The following is a 12,540-nucleotide window of genomic DNA, read 5'->3' on the forward strand; positions in this document are numbered from 1 at the left end:
AGCTAAAGTCAATATCTAGGACAATCCTTTATGAAATGTTTTTATTCATAGTTTTGACAATATGTTAAATTTAGCACTGAAACATTGCTTAATGCATCTTTATATGTATATAACGTACAAACACAAGTCAAACTGGGGAAAAAATGTTTTATTACTTCTATTACATGTACTAAAACAACAAAAATGTAAACAACAAATTTTAGAATAAATCTACAGCTGTGAAAAACAAGAAATGAAGTCTGAAATTCATTAAGTTCTGTGCCTAAATGTATAATGCAGTGCAAGCTAGCATTAATTTTCTTGAAAAAAATGTCATTTCTGTAAATTTTGATGAATTGCGATATTTTATACCATGATCAAGCTAAACACCAACACCAGTAAACATAAAATATTAAAGTTTTCATTCAAATCTAGCAATTTGTCACAAATTATTGCAAGCTTGCACTGCATTATACATTTAGGAACAAATATTGTTTTTGACAGCTGTAGATTTATCCTAAAATATGTTGTTTACATTTTTATTGTTATTGTTGTATAGAAGTTATAAAATATTTTTTCCTAAAGTTTGATTTGTGCTTGTATGTTATATACACATAAAGAAGCATTTAGCAATGTTTCAGTGTTAAATTTAATGTATTATTAAAACTATGAATGAAACCATTTCATTAAGGAATGTCCTAGATATTGACTTAAGCTGAACCTTAACCTCTTCTTTTTCGCATAGTTATTTGCATAAGATGGTCTACAGGGTTATCCTTTTCCTATATATGTGCCAGAGATCTTTTTCATTTCCAGTCACGATAACAAATAAGAGTCTTCAGTGATTCAAAGATTCATGGGTAAAATTTGTTAACCATTATGAGGACTTAGTCCTTATGAAGTTGTAGCAGGACTTTTAAAATGGAGCAGGCTTCTTTTGATATATAAAACCCATTTTTTTATTCATTGAAAATACCTTTATTGCTATATAAAAGGTGATATGATTTTTACATTTAACAACAAAAATAAATTAGATAACAATAATCACAGATAATAAATGTACATTGCAAAGCAATAAAGTACAGTTATCTCTAATATCCAGGCAGGTGCTTTTATAATGAACATAAGCTGCCTGAACCAAGGACAGATGGATTTGTTTGTTAGAGACAGGTGTTCAATTTACACAGGTTTAAAAGTACAGCATTAATGTATTAATATCCTGCGTAAAGCAAAACTCTTAAGGATTTAAAGGTTAAATTGATTATCTAAGATTTAGAAAGGATTTCAGATACATTGGGTCTATAAAAAAAAAAAATAAAAGACTTCAGAAAAAACTTTAGACAGTTTTTAGTAATTTCAGGGTTGGAACATCAGAGTAACAATTTTTCACTTTAAATGGATTTCATTATTTTGAAGAACCTAGAATTGTGTACACCTTTTGTAAGTCAAAGTAAGGTTGAGAACAGGACAATGCCTCCATAATAACAATTTCATATCTTTATATTACTACAGATGCCAGGATATATATTGAAAAGTAATTTAAATTTTCATTGTATCATTCTGAACTCAAATCAACATGCACAATGTGATATCCATACAGATTCACCAGTGCCTGGTAATTATAGATAGTTGTACTTGATGAAAAGCATGATTAATGGGTAATGCTGAAAATGTGTGCACATATACATGGGGACTAGGTGAACTAATAGCAACATATGAAGAACTAATTCATAATCATTAAAACGAATCGCAGTTAATTCAAACATGAGACAGTAATATTATATACGCTGTACTAACAGGACAATTACATTATATGTTAAATTGGTCATACTTATAACATAAAATGGAATATAAATTTTGGCTTGAAATAAAAAAAAGATATCCACATGCAAGCATCCAGATGTATGTATCTAAAATTGAAAATGAATTTTGTTCTTTCTTCTACAATCTTTACCGCTTTCATTCATTTCTTTTACAGCAAATACAATGATTTTCAGGGGATAGAGTTGGCCTAGCCTTGAGTAAATGAAAATCATCTGACAAACTGCCTTATTTAATTGAACATCATTGTAAGTGATGTAGTTTACAGTTACTATTAGTAAACACTCTCTCTTTAATTCTTGAGTAAAAGAATTATGTCACTTAAAATAAAAATCTTTATTTCCTCTTACTCGCAGTGTTTTACAAATCATGATGATTTGTATAATCCATTTAGAAATACCAATATAGATAAATATTTAAATACATAATAAGATTTCTAATCTGATTTAAAAATAGCACATGTATTCCAATTTTCTTCAAATTAATTTAAAATGAACAAAGTATGTTATCTGTACATTCAGATACTGTGAAAGTACTGTTTGTGGGGTACCAATTTTTGTGGTTTTCGTGGGTGAGCCTGATAAGAAAATTTAGTTCCCAACAAAAAGGAGATTCCCATTCATGTATATACTGAAAATTTCAAAACCACTAATTCAAGAATCCACGAACTTGTTTTTTCTTCCCTAATCCATGAAAATTGGTGTATACTGAAAACCTCAAAACCACAAATTAAAGTACTTTCACAGTACAAATACTATACTATACTAAACTACCTTACCGGTCCAACTTTACATACCATATGTAAAAGAACAAATATAGTCCTATGAAGTAATCCAAACAAAAATCTTAATAACAAACCTTGAAAAATTTTTTCATCTTTTGATGATGAAATTTATTAAATACGTAAGTAAAGGTTCGAGGGATTCCAACAAAATCCATTACCTATACAGAGGCGTAGCCTGGTATGGCAGGTACTGCTGAAGCTGTATCAATAATTTTTGTTAACTAAGTGAGACAAGTTCAAAGATATGTGTTCATTAAACCTGCCATACCAATCAAGATTTTAGTGCTACACCTCTACCTACATTAGTGTCGAAAATACGCGAAATGGCAATGAATTACAGTTTAGGAACCCTTAATTTATTATATAAACATTATTTTAAAAAATTATTAAATTTCACACTCCATAAGATAATCAAGTCACATGATAAATTGATTTACATTGTTTTAAGTATAATGGATGGTATAAAAGATTATCTACAATCATTCACTAAATTATCTCCCTTTGGTAATGTCAAAGGCTCGTGTCCAGATGGTAATATAATCAATCCTCATGTAAATGAAAAATGGGGTTGTTGGGTGGGAGAACATTTAATAAGAAGCATGGTATATTGGCTGCCTCTTGTATTTGTTTTAGCACCACTTTTGTTGAAAGGTATTTTATGTTTAAAGGAGCAATGCTATTGCATTTAGCATTTAAATGCAAGGTCTTGTATCATGTACAGACATCGAAATTTTCTGAAGAACTTTTCTACTGAAATGCATTGGATACATCTCTGACAGTCACTTAAAATTTTATAGTACTGATCAAATGGTAAGTGTAAAATTTACATCACAATATTTTTACATTTTATGGCATCATAACTTACACTTACTATTTTTTGTATGAAAAGGACTGCAGGTTGGTAAAAAAAAACAGTACTTAACATTTTATTAAATTTGATGCAATGCAGTTTAAAAAAACATTGCATGCTAATTGTGAATATCACTGAATTAGATGCATGAAAAATCATTTAATGTACTGTAACTTTGACATCATTTCAGCACACCAATGACAAGAGCAGATCCAGATATTAAAAAAGGGGGGGTTCAGATCTAAAAATTTATAAAAAGGGGGTACCATGCAATCATTTGCTAATTGCTAACAAATGGAGTTCCAACCCCCAGAACCCTCCAAGATCAGCTAATGCCAATTAAAAATGCCACCACATCATTACAGAAAAATATGTTAACAGATAAAATGAAGTATACTTTAAACATAAGAATTACGGAATTATAATGGTTTGACTTACGAATAAATGGAATAATAAAGCCCATTTTATAAATGCATGTAAGTTATAGGCACCATTTTGAGAAAGAAGATACTAACCTTGGTTTGAGTAAAACATATATGTATATAAGAAAAGCTTTTGGCTCTGTTTATGGAGTAAAAAAGTATCATTCAAAATCAAATATATTGGTAAAACAATCACAAAGATACAAATATGTGGTAACGTAATGGAAAATGCCCTAAAAATGTGCAATTATTCTCAATGCCAAATTTCCAAAATTCTATACTATCAACATGTTTGTTTATTATAATCACAGATCATCAATGAAAGTTTTTTTTTTTAAAAATTGTATCCAGGGCAGAAAAGCTTCACCCCTTTTACATGATTTTGCAAACTTCTAACTTGAAGGGTTACTTCGTAATTCGATGTCCAACAGATATTCTGATACAGGGTAAAAGGTGATGTCTCCTCCAACTTCTATTGACGATAAAGATAGCTTTAGCCCTGACTTTTCAAATTGAAGATCGAATAAGATTATTCATAAACTTTTCAGTAATCTGACAATGTTCTTAAAAAAATAATGGTAAGGCTTGAAATTCTTTTTAATACCTATAGTAATCACAACCATACTGAATTTTTGAAAGAATATGATATTGCAACTGTTTACTTTTTACTAGCAATTTGGACTGAGAACTGACAAGGAAGGGGAGATTACTCATGACATATCATCAGAAGAAACATGAACTAATTGTTTTGGATCAGCTCTGTCCATAGCATCAGCAAGAGATTCGTGTTGGCGTAACTGTCGAACAGTTTTATGTAATACATCTTTCATTCTTTCATTCTCTGTTTGGGCTGCCTGCCACATGACTTCCAATTCTTTTTCAGCTTCACTGCAATGAATCAAAAGAGAAACTGTTGCAATATGGTTCAAACATAATAATGTTTTAAAAATAAATATCTATGAAAACATTAAAATTGCACGTTGTTCAGCCTGGCATACCCTGAATAGTACAGGAAGATGATATCAGACAGCACCCAAAATCACTTAAGACGTATGTCCCATCCATATGAAGTTACATACTAAAGGAGAAGGGGCAAAAAAGGGTCTCATGGGGCTAAAATTCCACTGAAAATTGATCATAAAGTGTAAATTTGGAGACTTGAATCCATCAGAAATGAGAAAACATAATGAATTCTGACAATTCCTGCATTAAAAGGACAAAAGAATTGCTTGAAATTTACCAGAATTGAGATATCCTGTCAAATTTGTACTATTAGGTCACTTTCTGGTCATATTTCTGGCAAGGAAATGGTGTCTACACTAAAGAAACTTTATATTTATTGAAAACATTCATTATTTCATAATTAATAATATATGAAAGTATAAAAATGTTTCATAAATAAGTTTAATTTAAATGACGTATACTGTGAAGGTACATGTACTTTTATTCATGGGTACCAATTTTCATGGTTTGGAGACAAAATATCAGTTCGCAGGTTCTTGAATTTTTGGATTTGAAACCCTATCACATAAAATAAGTGGAAAATTAACTTTGTGTTGAGAACTAAATTTCATGGTTTACCAGACCAACGAAAAACACAAAAATTGGTAACCCACGAGCAATAGTACTTTCACAGTAACTGTCACACCATTGTGAAGTCATTACAATGAAAAAAATCCACAAAAATTCTTTTCCTTTATATTTATCTTCTTTACAATGTTATGACCAATTTTTATTTTATTACAACTAAGTTGATATTTTTAGGCAATATTCCTAATGCCCCTTCACCATTGAAATCAATCCATCTATTGATAGCCAAGATATTTGACGGATGGAAGGAATAACAAATGGACAAGGTGAATTATTGAGTTGGGTATACATGTGATCAATTGGTTTACAGATACAACCACAAAAAAATGCTATCAGACTAATAAATCACTGCTACATAATCAGTATTCATGTCTAAATAACTCACCAGACTGCTATTTAAAAACCGCCAAAGGTAATCTATGGGTCTCCAATGAACAGGAAGAAATTTACCCCACTGAACCTGCTATTGACCACCCCCTGAAACTACATATACACTTGTTCTGGGAAAGGAACATAACTCACTGTTTTTCATCCACCGCTGTATGCACACTATCATCTTTATCTTTGATGATGTTTCTTAAATGTTTGATTTCTCTTTCATACTCCTTCTTTTGACTGTGGAATGTCTGATCTTGTTCTGCCAATCTACAACAAGATATACACAGCTGAATGAACCACTGTAAAACTACTTGTAATCAGAGTCCCTTAAATATTCACTTTTAGAAGATATCATGTGCAAGCAGACACACATGTATATGAAGGTAGTGACATTGGATTGTGAAAATGGAAAACTCTGTACTTCTACATATCTAGGGAAATATTGTGGGAGTAAAAGTAAGCCCTTGAATGAGAACTAAACTTGAAGAGCTTCTGAATATCAGCCAACTACTGTCTGTCAATGTACACAATTTCAGAGAACATAACCAGCTTTTCATCTTTTCTAATAATTAGAGAGGGGTAATTATCATCATACATCTTATTTCAAATTCTCTTGAGGCAAAAATACAAGTTTTCTGATATATGGCCTTGTCCTGAAAATTTTAGTTAATAAAGTATCTCATACCTCCCAGAAACTGTATTGATTCTAGCAGCTGCTCTCATCTTATATAACTGAAACAGAAATGTATAGCATTTTCAATTTATTATTTCTATAAACACAGAAAACCAACTTTTATATAAATCAAACTAAAAGAAATATGTTTGTAAGACATGGATGCCTCTGAAATCCCTAAAATGAAAAGATACATTAAACAGGAGAGAGATACCAAACATTTAGTTGATGTATCTCAAAGCCAAAAATATTCCTTCAAGCTGAGGCTGCACATCAATTATGAAATCATTACCATGAAAGAGTTGCTAAGATTGTTCAATGAAAATTTATGGGACAGAAGTACATGTTACGGTCGTCAGTTAAGCTTAATCCACTTGATGCCTAAATGCTAGAAAGGTAAAATTGCTAAAATAAAAAAGCAATTTCGTTTATGTAACATCATGAATGATATGGGTAACAAAAAAGCTGAAGATCTGAACAGTTCAGGAAATAAAGAACCTTTTGAAAGAAAATACTCAGTACAATATTTTTTCAGAATGTTCAAAGGAGATTTGGCCTCATATTCCTTGGAAAGATCATGAATAACAAATATAAGTACATGTAATACTCCATAAGTTCCGTTTTGAATTTTTAAAGTGTTTTAACTTCAAAGTATATTGAAAGAGTAATCAAGGAACCAAGGTTATAGTGGTAATCAAAAGAATGTAATCTAGGGACAAAGACCAGACATGGAAAACAGACATACACAACGAAGAACATAAAGTAACTAAAATAATACATACAAAGGAACCAAGGTTATAGCGGTAATCAAAAGAATGTAATCTAGGGACAAAGACCAGACATGGAAAACAGACATACACAACAAAGAACATAAAGTAACTAAAATAATACATACAAAGTAACAAAAGCAAATGAGCAACTCGGACTCCACTAAAAACTGGGAGCATGGACCAGGTGCACCGATAGGGTAAGCATCCTCTGCTTTTCTAGAAACAGCTGCCGAGTTGCTCATAAAAAATCAAATACTAACCTTCAGTTTCTCTTCAAGTTTAGCCTTCATTAAGTTATCTTGTAGTAACTTGTTCACAGCTTTCTTTGTCTCGTATTCATTTTCTTTGGCCTATTGATAAATAGTAGTGAAATCTTTTTCATGCACTGGAAAGTGTCATTGAAAGGATTCAAATTCAATAGGTTGTTGTTGTTGGTTGGGGTTTAACGTCCCAAATTCAATAGGACATGCAACTTCACAGATTGAAATGATTCACAAATGTAAATACACTGGAATTACAGCACACAGAAAAAATAATAGAGGAACCAGGGCTTGGGTTTCTTAAGAAATCACTTTAAGATTATCCGGAGTTTTCCCTTAACCAAACCTTCAATTTCAAGCAAAATGGCTGAAATGAAGATTTAAAGAAGGATTTAAACAAAATTAATTTCATGCAACTGAAGCCAGGTTCTGAAGTAAACATTTCAAACCACAAACATCCTTTGCTGAATGAAAATAGAAATATGAACATTATTGAGTCAAATTAGTATATTACACTTTATCTGATTAAGGAGTCACCTTTAAATAATTGTTGAATCTTACTGCTTCATCATTTTGTCCAAGTTGTTAACTACTCGGCAAGGTAAATAAAAACAATGACAAAACATCTAATTTACCCTGACTTGTTTTGAATACCGTAGATCAGTGAATGTGAGGAGTTACATTGTGAATATTTATATAAAAAAAGGAAAAAAATTAAAGTGTCTGAATGGTAACGTTAAAATGAAGCATAATCCAAAAAATTGTTCTGATAATTTTTAAGTACTAAATAACTTTTATCAAAACTTTGTTACATAACACATCCAGGTATATTAAGTACATATAGTTGTTTTACGTGATAATTGTACATATTGTTTTAAACATTAAAAAATGACTACGGTAATTACAATTGAGTTACAGAGTGGTTATTACGATAGTGATTGACGATTGATGTTGTGGTATTAAATTGGTGAAATTTACCATTCGCCTCCAACGTTTAAAATATTTCTTAATCTGATAAATAAAATACATTATTTTATACATTTGTGCTACTTAATTTAAGAAAAAAAGATGATTGAAAAAATCTATGAAACAGCGATCCTAGAAGTCATAAAAGTATCACTGTGTGTCAATGCAAAGCCAAATTTTACTTGAATCTGATGAAAGCTTTCTTTTCACATTAAAGTTAATAAACCTTCAAAACACTCCCAAGTGTTATCTAATATAGATAACCTAATCTGAAAAGTGTGGTGTTAAAAACCCGCCCCCCCCCCCACCCCCCCCAAAAAAAAAAAAAAAAAAATCAATTTTTTACATGTAATTACAAAATCAGAAACAAAATATAAAATATAAATTATGCATTTCATGACCTTACTTTTTGATGTTTTAAATACTTACAGCCTTTGCATAGTTGTCTCTTTCAGCAGCAACTTTCTCAGCCTAGAAAATGAAAATAATACATGTGGTCAGCTTTGATGTAAACACAAAGTTGCACACATTGTTGTGTTAGACATACACCCACTCATACAGGAAATTGATATCAAAGAGCAACCAAAATTAATAACAACATATTCCCTATCTATATGAAGTCACACACCAAATTTGGAATCAATCCATTAATTGGGAGCTGAGAAAATTGTGATTAAATTTGGATGAACAGACACAGAGATTCCAATATATCACCCACTTGTTGAGTGGGGGTATAAAAATTATGAAAGGCATAAGTCTACAATAACATAATGGGACATAACAGTAATAAGCTTTCAATCATATCAATGCAATAAAGTCTGATTGACAACATATTTTGTATTTTTTTTGCTTTTTAATTATTGTTGCCTTCTAGTACATGTATTTCCAAATATCAAAGCACTTTTATTTTTTATAATAAGAATTAGTAGTTAACAGGGATGACTTAACAAGGTATTTAATATAGGGAAGCAGAGAAGTAATTATACAGTAAAATAAAGATTTGTTATGTTAAATTTGAATTTGAAAAAGGATAAATCTGCTAAGCAGCAGAAATAAATCCTCTCAGATTTTACATAACAGCACATACCACCCTGATAATATTGGCCAGGTAATCTTGAACTGACTGTTCTTTAATCTCTGACTGCTCCACTGCTCTTTGTAAATACAACATTTTGTTCTGTGATTTTCTGAAAAATAAATATTATGGAAAGCTTAAAAAATCTTAATTGTTGTGGTAAAAACAATGGTTGTCATTTTTTACTACATACAACATTTGCTTTTTTACAGTGAAATGTTCAGAAGCAGTTGAAACTCAAAAACTAAAGGTTTATTCAATGAATATTACAGTGAGTTGACCACTTTTTTTTTTATTAATTTCACTTTTATTAACACATATGTATAACAATGAAACACTGACAGGTTACTCTAAAGTACTGATATTAAGGTTTACTACAGGATCAATTGTCAAAAAAAAAAAAAATTAAAAGCATATAAAATAGTTACTTCAAATTCCTGTGTAGAGCCTTTTTCTCAGCTTGATGTCTCTTGATTTCTGCTGTCAGCTCAATAATCTGTGTAGTTTGCAATTTTCTCTCATTTTCCATGGCCTACAAACAACAAAAAATATAATCAATAGCATTATTTACATTTATTGTCATAGTTTAAAATAGTACTTTAGAAGATCACTAATACGGAAAAGGAATGGTTCTACTATCAAAAAATTTAAAACTTATTTAAGAATTCTAAAGTAAAAAAAAATTGTAAATGCACATATTCCTCATGGCAGTTTCATGGAAAACATATAAAAGGTATAATATCAACCATTTCATGTGTCAAATCCTAACATTAAAATTAAAAACTATCCATAAATTCAATCAAATGAGTCATCATAACCACAGCAAAAAAGGATCCATTCAAACCATATACATTGCAGGCTAAGCGCTCCTTTAAATGTTTTCTCCTTGATCCATTAATGATTAAACTGGAGGGTCATTGACCCATTGGATCATGGTTTCTCATGGTTCTCCATTGATCCCTGATGTTTTGCCTCTTTGAAGTAGGACATTACCTGTACTTTGATTTTCAAATCTTCCTTATCCTTTTTGTGTGCATCTTCAATATCAAGAAGTTCTCTGCAATTAAAAAAAAAACACATTAACCTGGGCAATCATACGTCACAAGAAATTTAGGTTACTAAGATTCGTGTCTCATTATTTCTAAATAATAAGTTTCCTTAAAAGTGTATGAAAGCTCTATCCAAACTTTCAAAACAAAATTAGTTCCCTCCCACAGAGTTTAAAATCATATTGAATTCCTGCATATGTCTCCTTTTGGTCCTCAGCTGCAAAATTTTCAATCACACAGTATGAAAGTCTGCCTAATTACACCAGGATGCACTCAAAAACAATATGAACTCGGCAATGCACAATCTTGGTAAAAATTTCCCATCAAAGATAGCAAAGATCAATCAACATGACAGATTAAGAGCAAATTACTTAAGCCATTGTTTTCTTGTGGAGATTGGATCTTTCTGTTTCTTGTATCTTTGTTTATATCCTTTCTACAAGTCTTTGTGGCACTGTTGCTTAAATTCTTACTTTTTAAGTTCAGCTATCCTGTTTATATATTGGTCCACAGTATCCTTGTCTTCCCCCTCCCTGACCAGCAAGTCATGCTTCTGTTTAGTTGATTTGTATTTTTGCTGTAGATCCTCTAATTCTTGATCTGTATCAGATTTTTCTGCTCTTATCATGACTAATTCTTTTGTCAACTTGGAAACTGAAAAATTTGATTGATTTATTAAAACATTGATTGTGCTTTAAGACCAATGGCTGATATTTCATAAGTTTCAGGATGAGAAAACAGACCCTGTTTAGTCCAAAAGGTATAGCTGGATTTTTTTCATTACAAATTAGCTCACAGAAACAAAGCTGATGGGTAGGCATATAACCCCACTCAAACACATTACCTGGGCACTGAGCTAACAGCTGTCACCTACTGGATGGCGGGTTATTTCAATGGGTGTACAATTTGGGAGATTTTGAGGCAAAAAATGTCAAAAATTTATGCAATTCTCTTTTTAACGGATGCTAAATTGTGCTCTTAGTACATAAGTTCAGAGTAATATTTCGCTGAATTTATTTTGGCATTTTTAGATAGACCACTCAAAAACGCCAAAACTAGCACCCTATGAAAATTCCCGTATACCGTATTTGGTGAGTGGTCTAGCTCTATGGAAAGCAGTTACAATTCTACAATTTTCAATGTACAATTTTAAAAATAGACAAACTTCATACTATAAATTAAAAAAAATAAACTATCAAGAGTGTAGAAATTCAACACTAGAATAATTCTAAAATTATATAAATCTACCTTACCTTCTCTTATGTGAGCCTGTTGTAAATCATGAGCCTTCTGATCTTTGACATCGATTTGTTCCAGCAGGTTTTGATTCTCCTCCAGTACAAGTTTGGCATTCTCCTTCAGCTGCTCCCTGCATTCAATGTTATATTGATATAAAATCAAGATCTTGATTTTATCAAAATTTGCCCTAATCTATGTCAAAGTTGATTCTGAGTTCAAACAAAATATATTTATTTTCCAAGTAATTATTTGAGCTAGTTTTCATCTTATTAACAAGATTTAAAATGTAATATCTGAATGTCACAGATCAAAGCCCAAATATTTTAATTCAAAAACTCAAGTTTTGTTTTGCATAGAATAATGATCAACATAAAAAATATATTAATGCAGTTGCTCTTGGACATGCATCTGAACCACTGACAACACTTTCATCAACCCAATGTATTTTAAAAAACGAAGACTATGTCTGGTCATTTGGAATGGACATTATGATAATAGTAATATGATATTAGGCTTTGCCTCAAATAACACTGGACTTAATGGATAATGGATAATGTTATTATATTGCCTATGTCTTGACGAACAGGAATATGTGAGACTTCTTATAACATTCCCTGTGGGTCTATGTTTATATTACAAACAATTACTCCTTAAATGCATATGTAATTTCATGGAATAAATTGG

At 30.9% G+C, this 12,540-nt stretch overlaps 1 protein-coding gene across 7 annotated transcripts in view; it reads right to left on the reverse strand.

Moving 5' to 3' along the window:
* Positions 1–933: 933 nt before the first annotated feature.
* LOC148616870 (centrosomal protein of 89 kDa-like) overlaps positions 934–12,540 on the reverse strand; it is a 33,911-nt gene continuing 22,304 nt past the window's right edge. For all 7 annotated transcript variants that reach the window (XM_088584011.1, XM_088584010.1, XM_088584013.1 and 4 more), the window contains 10 exons: positions 11,871–11,986; positions 11,091–11,271; positions 10,562–10,625; positions 9,997–10,100; positions 9,581–9,680; positions 8,923–8,964; positions 7,528–7,617; positions 6,510–6,556; positions 5,969–6,091; positions 934–4,744 (listed from right to left, as the gene is read on the reverse strand). In XM_088584011.1, coding sequence (XP_088440137.1) covers positions 4,567–4,744; positions 5,969–6,091; positions 6,510–6,556; positions 7,528–7,617; positions 8,923–8,964; positions 9,581–9,680; positions 9,997–10,100; positions 10,562–10,625; positions 11,091–11,271; positions 11,871–11,986 — 1,045 coding nt within the window. In that variant the 3' untranslated portion in view covers positions 934–4,566. The remainder of the gene's footprint in view (positions 4,745–5,968; positions 6,092–6,509; positions 6,557–7,527; positions 7,618–8,922; positions 8,965–9,580; positions 9,681–9,996; positions 10,101–10,561; positions 10,626–11,090; positions 11,272–11,870; positions 11,987–12,540) is intronic.

Source organism: Perna viridis, chromosome 5 (assembly GCF_037379345.1).
Source record: "Perna viridis isolate PV_CMFRI_1.1 ecotype Kerala chromosome 5, ASM3737934v1, whole genome shotgun sequence".
Lineage (NCBI taxonomy): Eukaryota > Metazoa > Mollusca > Bivalvia > Mytilida > Mytilidae > Perna > Perna viridis.